This window comes from Nilaparvata lugens, chromosome 9 (genome assembly GCF_014356525.2).
Source record: "Nilaparvata lugens isolate BPH chromosome 9, ASM1435652v1, whole genome shotgun sequence".
In the NCBI taxonomy this organism is placed as follows: Eukaryota; Metazoa; Arthropoda; class Insecta; order Hemiptera; family Delphacidae; genus Nilaparvata; species Nilaparvata lugens.
Genome location: NC_052512.1, coordinates 24,328,855 through 24,343,035, shown reverse-complemented (window position 1 = coordinate 24,343,035; position 14,181 = coordinate 24,328,855). Strand labels below are relative to the sequence as shown.

General features: G+C 34.0%; 1 protein-coding gene across 1 annotated transcript in view; it reads left to right on the top strand.

Moving 5' to 3' along the window:
* LOC111056253 (von Willebrand factor A domain-containing protein 8-like) overlaps window positions 1-14,181 on the top strand; it is a 139,032-nt gene that overhangs the window by 103,931 nt on the left and 20,920 nt on the right. The window contains exons 17-18 of the mRNA XM_039435671.1: window positions 3,388-3,593; window positions 12,626-12,770. Coding sequence (XP_039291605.1) covers window positions 3,388-3,593; window positions 12,626-12,770 — 351 coding nt within the window. The remainder of the gene's footprint in view (window positions 1-3,387; window positions 3,594-12,625; window positions 12,771-14,181) is intronic.

The following is a 14,181-nucleotide window of genomic DNA, read 5'->3' as shown; positions in this document are numbered from 1 at the left end:
CTTACCAAGGTGGATGGGAATGAAATAGTAAAAATTAAATCTCAAAAACTGGAGGTCCAGGCTGGAGTACCTCAAGGCTCAATTCTGGGTCCCTTACTGTTTCTGTTGTATGTGAACCAATTACCAAAAGAGTTAAAAGATCACAGAGCTCTGTTGTTTGCTGATGACACATCGCTTATCTTTAACAATTATTTATCAGATAGTCTAGAATAAATGCTTTTACTGGAGTACAGTCAATTGTCCAATTCTTGAAGCAAAGGCAATTAACAATAAATAGTAAGAAATGTCAATTCCTACAATTCAAAAGTAAATATAATTCAGTAGAGGATAGAGAAATAAATGTGTTTGTAGAGGAAAATGAATTAGACCAAGAAGAGAAAGTAGCATTCTTGGGAATTTTATTGGATAGGAAATTAACATGGCATCCTTACATTGAGAGGATATGTAATAAGATATCATCTGGGGTATTTGTCCTGCGGCAGCTTGCTAGGCTGAATGATAAAAAACTACTGTTAACTGCTTACCATGGACTATCTCATATTAGGTATGCTATTTTAGTATGGGGTAATTCATCTCAACAAAATATGGACAGAGTGTTTAAGATTCAAAAGAAGGCACTCAGATGTATAGAGAAAGTGAATAGGTAAGACTCTTGTAGGCCTTTATTTAAAAAGCTTGGTCTATTAACTGTGCCATCTTTGTATGTATATGAAGTTGTAATGCATGTGAAAAAGAGTGGTGTGATCCAGAATTCAGATGTTCATGAGTATAATACGCGAAACAGAGCAGATTATCATATAATGAGTCACAATAGTAGGTTATTTGAACAAAAACCAGATTATATTGGTAGGAAATTTTATAACAAGCTACCTCAAATCTTGAAAAGTAATGATGATTTGAAGATTTTCAAAAAACAAATGAAAAAATATTTAGTTGATAAAGCTTTTTATAGTGTACAAGAACTCCTTTCAAACCTAAACTAGGTTGAACTACTTAGTGTTAGAATTATTATGTAATAACATGACTTGTCTTATACTCCATGACTGGAGTCTTTAGGACGTAATCTAAAAGAAAAAAAAAAAAAAAAAAAAGAAAAAAAAATTAAATGTATCCTGAAAATATTTACTTTTGGAATCGTCTATATCAGCTTTTAATTTATCTCTGTATTGCTTGTAGTGATTATTTAATCTGATATTATGTGGTAGTTTTTTTGTTTTTTTATACAGTTTATTTTTTATATCAACTCGATTTAGTAAATTGGAGGTCAGCCACGGTTTGTGTTCGTTTAATTTCCGCGCCTTTATGAGTTTATCAGAGCTAACAGCATTGATACAATCCTTAAAAATTTCGATAAACTGATTGAAAGCAAGGTCTACCTGTGATTGATTATAAACGCTAGTCCAGTCAACCTCTTGTAGCCTGATGGAAAGCGCTTGATAATCAATCTTCCTAATTTTCTTGTTATTCCTAGCCTGAGATAATGACTGATTTAGTCTATTTGTACATAGGTTAAGATAATTCAATAGTGCAGTGGTCGGTAATTCCGTTATTGCAAACATTAGTTGTTGGATTGAAACTATTTTTAGTGGCTGTATATCTAAAGAAAAGGTGATCTATGCATGTATTTGATGTGTTAGAAATTCGTGTGGGCTCATTCACATATGACATGAACCCAAAGCTTGACATAATAAAGTTGTACTCTTCAGTTTGTATGTCATCTTCAAGAAGGTCGATATTTATATCACCGGTGAAGATAACATTTTCCTCATTTCCTAACGCTGATAGCAAAACTTTTATCTCATCAAAGAACAAATTCTTAGGTAATGAATGAAATCTATACAATGCAATGATGCTCAGTTTAACATTATCAATAGTGAGATTGAATTGTAGTGATAATTGATAATTGTAGTGAAAGTGATAATTGTAGTGATAGTGATAATTGTCTGATTTATACAAATATGCCCTTACCTTATTTCAACCTAATAAAATTAAGGCAGCTTCACACCAAAGCTCTGTGTTTCTGAAGAGTCTGTGGATTGAACGGTCTCCTGCTTCAGCAATGAATCACTTCACACCGACATTCATCCATCTGCAGAAAGACGTTCTAAGAAAGATCTGTTTGCAGACGGATGTTTCCGAATCGCCCAGGGGGTGATTCCCTCCATGCATCCGAACGGATGTTTTCAGCCATAGTGAATTTCACCTTATAAAGTCAGTGGGAATCATAGATCTACAGTGCTACCGATTCTCTGTCACCAAAGCCTTCTATAGTACATAGCTGTGATGCGAGTCATCAAGATATATCTGTTATTATAATATAAATAGTTGATAGGTGATAGTCTCTTGATTCATTCCGAACTGCGATGTATTAACACCCTTTTTTCTATGTATTTCACACGAAATGCAGTAAAATATACAAGTAAATAATCAAAATCTTTTACTTACTGACTAGGACTCGATCGTCTCGTGATCATCTTCAACAGACAATGAAAATGATCGAGAGACGGTCGAAAGTACTACAATCAGTAAGTAAAAGATTTTACTGCAGGTCGTGTGAAATACATAGAAAAAAGGGTGTTAATAGTTGATAGTTGATAATAATGATCAATTTAGTTTTTATTCGCCCAGAAAACAAATTTTTAAGATTTAATAATAAGTTTTCATATTTGTGATAAAATTGGTACGGTAAACATGGATAGCTTTGTACCAAATTTGGGGATTTGAAATTTTAAGTAGCTTGCTATCAATACTTGAGTTGAAACAAATCTTTGCAATATTTTTTATTGTATTCTGCAATGTTTAAAGAGTATTTCTCATAATCAAAAGTTAATATTTTTCTTTACTTTAATGAATATATATATTTTTTTTGAAAATAAGAGACAATCTAAACCACGGGTTAGGGTGACTTTGTCTCACTTTGAAAAATGTATGGATTCAAGTTAAATTTCAAGAGTTAGACAAAGTGAAACAGACGATTTAGCAACAGAGAGAAGCTAGAAAAGGATAGAGCTATCTGCTGCTTTGTCTCATGACAGACAAGGATGGCAACACCAATGTTAATCAGGTGCTGACTTAGGTGAATCTCACTACACGCATGCGCCTCTGTGCTTCAAGCTGGATTCAATGACAGTAAACCGTGAAAATATAATTGCCACGAGTTGTAATTGGACTATTCTCACTCAGCCCGGCAGAGTCGGTATGAACAATCTCACTACAACTTATGGGAATTATTGTTTCACGGTTTACTGTCACTGGTGTCTGCGAATCCAGCTTTAAAATATTTCATCAAAAACCTAAATCACGTAGAAAAGTATAATTCAATTTTAATTTTAGATTCTGGTTTTCATTCATTAATTAATGTATAAATTTATTGATTGTGTGTGGCAGGAGACCTATTCAGCTGCCATGCAGTGGATAACCCGACCATAGATTCAGAGGCGCTGCTTCTAGCTAGATATGGCCCCAATGTGGACAAAGCACTCATCTTGAGGCTAGTCAAGGCTTTTTCAAAGTTGAGAAAGTTAGCCGATGAAGGGATGGTCGCTTACCCCTATTCAACTAGGGAGGTGGTCAACATTGTAAAACATCTGCAGGTCAGTGATTGGATTAGATTTCTTTAGCTCTGTAGATTACAATATGTGATAAGCTGGTTTATACACTTGAAAACAATGAAGAAAACAGTATAATTGCTACTTGATGAGTTTCACAAAATATGAACTGAAAAATTATTGAACCACTAGCTGGCCCGGCGAACTTCGTACCGCCGAAGTTTAATGCATCTTATGACAAACTTTAGCTGGATGCACATCTGAGGAGAGGCCGCGATGCGGCATTTTATTTATATAGATAATTTTCCAACTGCAGCATAAATAATTTACTAAAAATCAATTAATTCTGAATACCGAAGACAGCACAATCATTCGAAACAAAGTAATGTCTTGAGAGCATGTAAGTCTTCAACCTGAGGCAGCACTGCTGGATGGTTACACACAGGACAGTCATTTTGTTTTTAGTCGGGGCGTTTAGAATAAAATTCATGGGCGGTTATGGAGCAGCACACACTATTGTCTAATATCTACGGCTATTCGATGAGGCAATGATTATAACAGCTGATTTTTATTTCAGTGTGGCCAGCTCACAAATCTTCTCCCATAAGGATTACATGTAAACTTTGAAGGACCGTAGGAAAGAGTCCCGAAGTCTGATTATAATTTTGATAGACCATAAACCTGGTCCTGAACATAACAAACACAACTAAAAAAAATCATCAAATTCGGTGCACATATAAAAAAGTTATTGAATGTCAAAATTTGAGGCTCGATTTTTATTTATATAGATGAGTGATGAAAATCACTTCGCCTTTAATGAAGATGAATTTGAACTGTGCGAAACTGAAAGCAGTTTGATCTTTGCTTAACAACTGATTCCTTTTTATGGGAGGTGGTAGGTACTGATTCAATCATCATATCAATATCGTATTGCGAGTATACACATACGCTTGTGGCCTGCCTCTGTCACTGTCCCTGATGATTAATGACACCCAAGTCCTCCCATTCATAGCGTCTGCCTATCCTTATTGTTATTCTGAACAATGGATCGCTTAATGGACTGCAACCCCCCAAAATCGCTTATCGGACGTAACCATGAGAAAGAGGCCTGGTCTTTGGTTTTGACAGACGGCGGCCTTGACTGAACAAATTCACATGTTACTGACTCAATGACAATACACACGACTCTATACAATGACATTCGATTAGTTGAAACAAAGTAGAATAGATAGAGTTATTCTGAATAATTTAGAAATTAAGGTCCACGAATATACAAGAGTAACTCGAACTTCACAGACAATTATTGATAATATCCTCACAAATATAGAAGGTTGTAATGTCAGGTTAGGTAGCTCAGATCTATCAGATCATAACTATCAAATTTTAGATGTTAAGTTGCAGGGCCAGAATCCAAGCAGAAAAAAAACTTTTGTGAAAGAAATTCAGCAATATGAGCTAGGAAATATAAATTGTTTGAAGCAGGAACTGCTTCAAGAAAATTGGAGTAGTGTTTATAACAGTTGTAACCTAAATTACAAATATAAGCAATTCATTGATACTCTAAGATTTCACATTAGTGTATGCTGTCCGATAAAAAAAGTCAAAGTAAAAAGTAGATAAACAAAGTAGATGAATGGATAACTGAAGATATCTTACTCGAAGAAATATTGTTAGGGAAGCTTATGAGGAATTTAAATTAGTGAGGGATGTTCCGAGTGAGGTCAAATACAAATGTCTAAAGAAAAACTATGCAAAAGAAGTGAGGAAAGCTAAGTGTAAGAAAACAGCTGAAATATTAACAACTAGTACCAATTTTAACTCTGCTGTTTGGGAGGTAATTAATAGAAATAGGAGAGCAGCTCAAAAGGATACAGTTACTAATGTCCCTAGGATAATCGATGAACATGGAAATTATATGGATGATAGTATAGACATTTGTAACTTTTTCAATAAATATTATCAACAGGTTGCATATAATCTCCAAAAGTCACTGAACACTATACTTATAATACAACTACATTAAATGCTGAGCCAATTGAAAAGGTATTTAAATTTCATCCATTATCAAGAGATGAGTTGTCAAGAATAATAAAAATTTGAATAACAAAAAAACAGTAGGATTGGATGGGGTCTCAAGCAAAATTTTAAAAGAATGTGAAAATGAATTAATGGACCCTTTATTGCATCTCCTTAATACTTCACTAGAGCAGGGTATTTTTCCTGATGATCTGAAACAAGGAAAAATTTTGCCAATTTTCAAGAGCGGTGATTCTGAAAGAGTTGAAAATTATAGACCCATTAGTATTCTAAATGTAATAAGTAAAATTTTTGAAAGAGTAGTTTTAAATAGGTTATTGATGCACCTGGAAGAAATTAATTTCATATGTGATGAACAGCATGGGTTCCAGAAAGGGAAATCTACTAAGACTGCAATAGTATCCCTTGTTGAAAGACTAATAGATATAATAGATTCAGGTGAGAAGGCAGCCGCAATATTTCTTGATTTATCCAAAGCTTTTGATTGTGTGAACCATAGAATATTATTGGAAATACTAGAACTGTAGGTGTATAGAACTAAAATGGTTTGAATCATATCTCATAGGTAGAAACCAGTGTGTTGAGCTTACCAAGGTGGATGGGAATGAAATAGTAAAATTAAATCTCAAAAACTGGAGGTCCAGGCTGGAGTACCTCAAGGCTCAATTCTGGGTCCCTTACTGTTTCTGTTGTATGTGAACCAATTACCAAAAGAGTTAAAAGATCACAGAGCTCTGTTGTTTGCTGATGACACATCGCTTATCTTTAACAATTATTTATCAGATAGTCTAGAAATAAATGCTTTTACTGGAGTACAGTCAATTGTCCAATTCTTGAAGCAAAGGCAATTAACAATAAATAGTAAGAAATGTCAATTCCTACAATTCAAAAGTAAATATAATTCAGTAGAGGATAGAGAAATAAATGTGTTTGTAGAGGAAAATGAATTAGACCAAGAAGAGAAAGTAGCATTCTTGGGAATTTTATTGGATAGGAAATTAACATGGCATCCTTACATTGAGAGGATATGTAATAAGATATCATCTGGGGTATTTGTCCTGCGGCAGCTTGCTAGGCTGAATGATAAAAAACTACTGTTAACTGCTTACCATGGACTATCTCATATTAGGTATGCTATTTTAGTATGGGGTAATTCATCTCAACAAAATATGGACAGAGTGTTTAAGATTCAAAAGAAGGCACTCAGATGTATAGAGAAAGTGAATAGGTAAGACTCTTGTAGGCCTTTATTTAAAAAGCTTGGTCTATTAACTGTGCCATCTTTGTATGTATATGAAGTTGTAATGCATGTGAAAAAGAGTGGTGTGATCCAGAATTCAGATGTTCATGAGTATAATACGCGAAACAGAGCAGATTATCATATAATGAGTCACAATAGTAGGTTATTTGAACAAAAACCAGATTATATTGGTAGGAAATTTTATAACAAGCTACCTCAAATCTTGAAAAGTAATGATGATTTGAAGATTTTAAAAAACAAATGAAAAAATATTTAGTTGATAAAGCTTTTATAGTGTACAAGAACTCCTTTCAAACCTAAACTAGGTTGAACTACTTAGTGTTAGAATTATTATGTAATAACATGACTTGTCTTATACTCCATGACTGGAGTCTTTAGGACGTAATCTAAAAGAAAAAAAAAAAAAAAAAAAAGAAAAAAAAATTAATGTATCCTGAAAATATTTACTTTTGGAATCGTCTATATCAGCTTTTAATTTATCTCGTATTGCTTGTAGTGATTATTTAATCTGATATTATGTGGTAGTTTTTTGTTTTTTATACAGTTTATTTTTATATCAACTCGATTTAGTAAATTGGAGGTCAGCCACGGTTTGTGTTCGTTTAATTTCCGCGCCTTTATGAGTTTATCAGAGCTAACAGCATTGATACAATCCTTAAAAATTTCGATAAACTGATTGAAAGCAAGGTCTACCTGTGATTGATTATAAACGCTAGTCCAGTCAACCTCTTGTAGCCTGATGGAAAGCGCTTGATAATCAATCTTCCTAATTTTCTTGTTATTCCTAGCCTGAGATAATGACTGATTTAGTCTATTTGTACATAGGTTAAGATATAATTCAATAGTGCAGTGGTCGGTAATTCCGTTATTGCAAACATTAGTTGTTGGATTGAAACTATTTTTAGTGGCTGTATATCTAAAGAAAAGGTGATCTATGCATGTATTTGATGTGTTAGAAATTCGTGTGGGCTCATTCACATATGACATGAACCCAAAGCTTGACATAATAAAGTTGTACTCTTCAGTTTGTATGTCATCTTCAAGAAGGTCGATATTTATATCGCCGGTGAAGATAACATTTTCCTCATTTCCTAACGCTGATAGCAAAACTTTTATCTCATCAAAGAACAAATTCTTAGGTAATGAATGAAATCTATACAATGCAATGATGCTCAGTTTAACATTATCAATAGTGAGATTGAATTGTAGTGATAATTGATAATTGTAGTGAAAGTGATAATTGTAGTGATAGTGATAATTGTCTGATTTATACAAATATGCCCTTACCTTATTTCAACCTGATAAAATTAAGGCAGCTTCACACCAAAGCTCTGTGTTTCTGCAGAGTCTGTGGATGGAACGGCCTCCTGCTTCAGCAATGTATCACTTCACACCGACATTCATCCATCTGCAGAAAGACGTTCTAAGAAAGATCTGTTTGCAGACGGATGTTTCCGAATCGCCCTGGGGTGATTCCCTCCAAGCATCCGAACGGATGTTTTCAGCCTTAGTGAATTTCACCTTATAAAGTCAGTGGGAATCATAGATCTACAGTGCTACCGATTCTCTGTCACCAAAGCCTTCTATAGTACATAGCTGTGATGCGAGTCATCACGATATATCTGTTATAAATAGTATAATATAAATAATAGTATAATTTATAATATAAATAGTTGATAGGTGATGGTTCTTGATTCATTCCGAACTGCGATGTATTAACACCCTTTTTTCTATGTATTTCACACAAAATGCAGTAAAATATACAAGTAAATAATCAAAATCTTTTACTTACTGACTAGGACTCGATCGTCTCGTGATCATCTTCAACAGACAATGAAAATGATCGAGAGACGGTCGAAAGTACTACAATCAGTAAGTAAAAGATTTTACTGCAGGTCGTGTGAAATACATAGAAAAAAGGGTGTTAATAGTTGATAGTTGATAATAATGATCAATTTAGTTTTTATTCGCCCAGAAAACAAATTTTTAAGATTTAATAATAAGTTTTCATATTTGTGATAAAATTGGTACGGTAAACATGGATAGCTTTGTACCAAATTTGGGGATTTGAAATTTTAAGTAGCTTGCAATCAATACTTGAGTTGAAACAAATCTTTGCAATATTTTTTATTGTATTCTGCAATGTTTAAAGAGTATTTTTCATAATCAAAAGTTAATATTTTTCTTTACTTTAATGAATATATATATTTTTTTTGAAAATAAGAGACAATCTAAACCACGGGTTAGGGTGACTTTGTCTCACTTTGAAAAATGTATGGATTCAAGTTAAATTTCAAGAGTTAGACAAAGTGAAACAGACGATTTAGCAACAGAGAGAAGCTAGAAAAGGATAGAGCTATCTGCTGCTTTGTCTCATGACAGACAAGGATGGCAACACCAATGTTAATCAGGTGCTGACTTAGGTGAATCTCACTACACGCATGCGCCTCTGTGCTTCAAGCTGGATTCAATGACAGTAAACCGTGAAAATATAATTGCCACGAGTTGTAATTGGACCATTCTCACTCAGCCCGGCAGAGTCGGTATGAACAATCTCACTACAACTTATGGGAATTATTGTTTCACGGTTTACTGTCACTGGTGTCTGCGAATCCAGCTTTAAAATATTTCATCAAAAACCTAAATCACGTAGAAAAGTATAATTCAATTTTAATTTTAGATTCTGTTTTTCATTCATTAATTAATGTATCCATTTATTGATTGTATGTGGCAGGAGACCTATTCAGCTGCCATGCAGTGGATAACCCGACCATAGATTCAGAGGCGCTGCTTCTAGCTAGATATGGCCCCAATGTGGACAAAGCACTCATCTTGAGGCTAGTCAAGGCTTTTTCAAAGTTGAGAAAGTTAGCCGATGAAGGGATGGTCGCTTACCCCTATTCAACTAGGGAGGTGGTCAACATTGTAAAACATCTGCAGGTCAGTGATTGGATTAGATTTCTTTAGTTCTGTAGATTACAATATGTGATAAGCTGGTTTATACACTTGAAAACAATGAAGAAAACAGTATAATTGCTACTTGATGAGTTTCACAAAATATGAACTGAAAAATTATTGAACCACTAGCTGGCCCGGCGAACTTCGTACCGCCGAAGTTTAATGCATCTTATGACAAACTTTAGCTGGATGCACATCTGAGGAGAGGCCGCGATGCGGCATTTTATTTATATAGATAATTTTCCAACTGCAGCATAAATAATTACTAAAAATCAATTAATTCTGAATACCGAAGACAGCACAAAGTAATGTCATTCGAAACAAAGTAATGTCTTGAGAGCATGTAAGTCTTCAACCTGAGGCAGCACTGCTGGATGGTTACACACAGGACAGTCATTTTGTTTTTAGTCGGGGCGTTTAGAATAAAATTCATGGGCGGTTATGGAGCAGCACACACTATTGTCTAATATCTACCGACGGCTATTCGATGAGGCAATGATTATAACAGCTGATTTTTATTTCAGTGTGGCCAGCTCACAAATCTTCTCCCATAAGGATTACATGTAAACTTTGAAGGACCGTAGGAAAGAGTCCCGAAGTCTGATTATAATTTTGATAGACCATAAACCTGGTCCTGAACATAACAAACACAACTAAAAAAAATCATCAAATTCGGTGCACATATAAAAAAGTTATTGAATGTCAAAATTTGAGGCTCGATTTTTATTTATATAGATGAGTGATGAAAATCACTTCGCCTTTAATGAAGATGAATTTGAACTGTGCGAAACTGAAAGCAGTTTGATCTTTGCTTAACAACTGATTCCTTTTTATGGGAGGTGGTAGGTACTGATTCAATCATCATATCAATATCGTATTGCGAGTATACACATACGCTTGTGGCCTGCCTCTGTCACTGTCCCTGATGATTAATGACACCCAAGTCCTCCCATTCATAGCGTCTGCCTATCCTTATTGTTATTCTGAACAATGGATCGCTTAATGGACTGCAACCCCCCAAAATCGCTTATCGGACGTAACCATGAGAAAGAGGCCTGGTCTTTGGTTTTGACAGACGGCGGCCTTGACTGAACAAATTCACATGTTACTGACTCAATGACAATACACACGACTCTATACAATGACATTCGATTAGTTGAAACAAAGTAGAATAGATAGAGTTATTCTGAAAAATTTAAAGAAATGATACATTTAACAATGACACAAGATGGCAGTAATTCGCGACTTGATAATGGTATTATCCTATTCTTCTGCCTCTCATTCTCCTCTCTGCATGAGCATTAAAAGTATTTTAAAGTTTTAGAACATAACATGACTACCTATTGCTTATAGTAGATATTATATTAATAATATTATATACTACATTCTTAATATATGTTTCACTTGACGATATTCAACTGTACTTATGTAATAATATGCTGTGTTCAATAAATATCTTATCTTATCCACTACATTTATTTCGCAACTCGAGTCTACGTACAGGTCACAGTGTCCATATAGACTATTTCCATAATGCATGCATTAAAAAAATTGATTTAAGTGAATAAGTGCTCTTATTCATACTTTGGAACTGTTCCAAATCTCTCGTAAACTCTACACCGCAAGGTAGAAGAGACTTCGATTAAGTAATCAAATAAGTTGTAGTGTTACATTAATTATCATTTTTTCACTAAATAACAATAAATTATTTCTATAATTTTAAAGACAGTATAAAATGATATATAGCAATGTTGGTAATATTGCTTAGGTTGAGGACGTCAGAGTGGAATGGAGACAGCTTTTTTTGGGGTTAAAAATGGAGGTAGAATGAGTTGTAATGTAAATGATATCAGAATGATGTGTATAAATTGAAAGTTTGTTTCGTCTTTAAAATTGTATATTAAACAAACATTAAGAAAATGTAGGCACGTAACTACGTGCTTTAGTTTGCGTATTATTACAAAGTGTATTATTTTTCATTATAATTTTTTTTCTTGTATTGTACTTGCTGATTGTACAGCTTGTAAAGTTGAATATCTGGGACCGAGCTTCGCTCTTGAGTGCAACAGCATAACAATTTATTACGAAAGAAGAAATTATAATAACATTCATAGTTCATACAGAAATGTTCTATCTAATCACAGTAAATTGAGATTAATTCCCAGAGGAATGCAAAAATTTCCCTCACAAAGGCCCGGTTGCACAAAAGCCGGTTAAATTTTAATCCTGATTAATTTCACGTGAACCAAATCAGAGAAGACCATTTCAAAAAGATGGATCTACTGGAATTAATCAGGATTGAAAATAACCCGGCTTCTTTGCAACCGGCACTAAGTACCTGATTACAAAAGTTCAACAGCTGAGTCATAATTTTGACACAGTCCCACACACATGAACTCGCTCACTCACTTTCATCGAAGTAATTATTATCAGCTGTTTTTCCAAGGATGAATAATAATTATCCTTTTAATGTCCTTCAGCAATTTTCCCAGGGATGAGACCTAGTGCAATCGAATTTTTATATTATGAACCTACTATGTTCTGAATTTCGTGATAATCATTAGAACAAAATGTTAATAACTTAATCCTTATAGATTCTATTAGATTGAACATATCATACACATGATAAACATATGTGTTTATCAAGTTCCGTTCAAATTATAAGGATTAAGTTAACATTTTGTTAATAATTTTGATGTAAATGCAGCTTTAAATACTTCAGTCAGGAAACATCATTATTTGGCCATAAATTTCTAGTCACCTTTCAATATATTTATTATTATAATACGGCATGAATAGTATTCTACTAATGCTGTTTCAGGCCTACCCCAATGACACTGTGTCGAATGCAGTTGGGAATGTATTCGATTTCGATAAATACGGCCAGGATGTGAAGGATACATTGCTTCAAGTTCTCAATGAACATGAGATTCCTGTTTCGCTCACACCACATGCTTCTAGACAAGGTTTGTTTGTTTTTCTACTAATTGTCTGTATGTAAAAGCTTCGTAAAGACTCTTAAAAGAGTTTTGCCAAAACTCATCAAAAACACAATCATGTCATAAAGAAAATGAAATCAACACGCAAAGGAATCCTCTGCACATACTACTCTTTAGATTTCCTCTGCACATACTACTCTCTACAATTTAGATTTTTTGGATAATTTTCTCTAATTCTGTAAGATTTAGTTATTCATGATATCTATTTTTGATTGAAGATTTGTTTGTTTTTTGAAGTGTTAATTGTTATTTTAATGAGTGATAGAGTAGCTTAACCTACATTTTGAATTGGACTGTAGTCCAATTTGAGAAAGGACAGTTTTGGGCATAAGCCTCTTGTGACTTCTCACATAAGTGTAATAATTGTACATCACTGATTTAAATAAATAGTCTGGAACAACACGTTTAGATTTGGCCCTCCACCCTACGAAATGGTAGGGTTGCCAAATTGTGAGAAATTGCTACTTTCATGAATTTCCAATCCAACTACAGAACTGAAAGTAAAATTCAAATTAATTTTGTACATAATATTGAAATATCTAGATAATATTTTTTTACTGCTACTCCCCTCAGAATCATGAGATGTATTAATAAGTATGTTATTTATATCAAAATAACGAAGAGAATGTCTCCTTTCAATCGTACTCTCTCTAGAAGAAACTCTACATATTTACTTCATATTTGACTACAGATGACTGTGTAATTATAACTAGTCCAGTCATCAGGTACTTTTTGCTGGAAAAAACTCTGAGCACGCTAATTTTTCTGTGTAATAATTCTGGGGTATTGAGCATCATTAATACAAAAAGTTGACCTAGTCCTGGAGCTTCTTACAGAGTACCCCAAAACCACGGATTTTCGGCTCCTTTTCCAGTTCTCTGAAATTTTCGCCGAATTGAGCCATCGGATAGAAAAACCACTCGTGACTTTTTCTTAGATAATAAAATTTCGAATAAAATGAATTAATTTGGAGCTCTCTATCTCCATTGATTGCTGAGTTATAATTTTTCAAAAATGAGTAAATTTTTTGGAAAAACAGAAATTTGGAGTTTTAAAATTTTCCACAGTTTAAATTTATAATTAAAAATCTCTCTGGATGTAATTTTTTGCTCTACAACCTGAGTAGGTAGACCGTTCTAACTCAAATAGATTTCTAGGTACACCCGATAACAAATTGCCTTGCATTTGACCAGTCGGTTTCTACGTATCCACCTGTATCCAACTTTTGGTATTTAAGCTTTCCAATACTCCAGAATCATTCGGAATTAATCCCCCAAACGGCCCTTTTTTCACTACCTCGTGTCTGGACTAATTAGTACCCTTAGACAAGAACTGCTAGCCTCTTTGGAAGCTGCTAAAGTGAATCTCAGGCCTATAA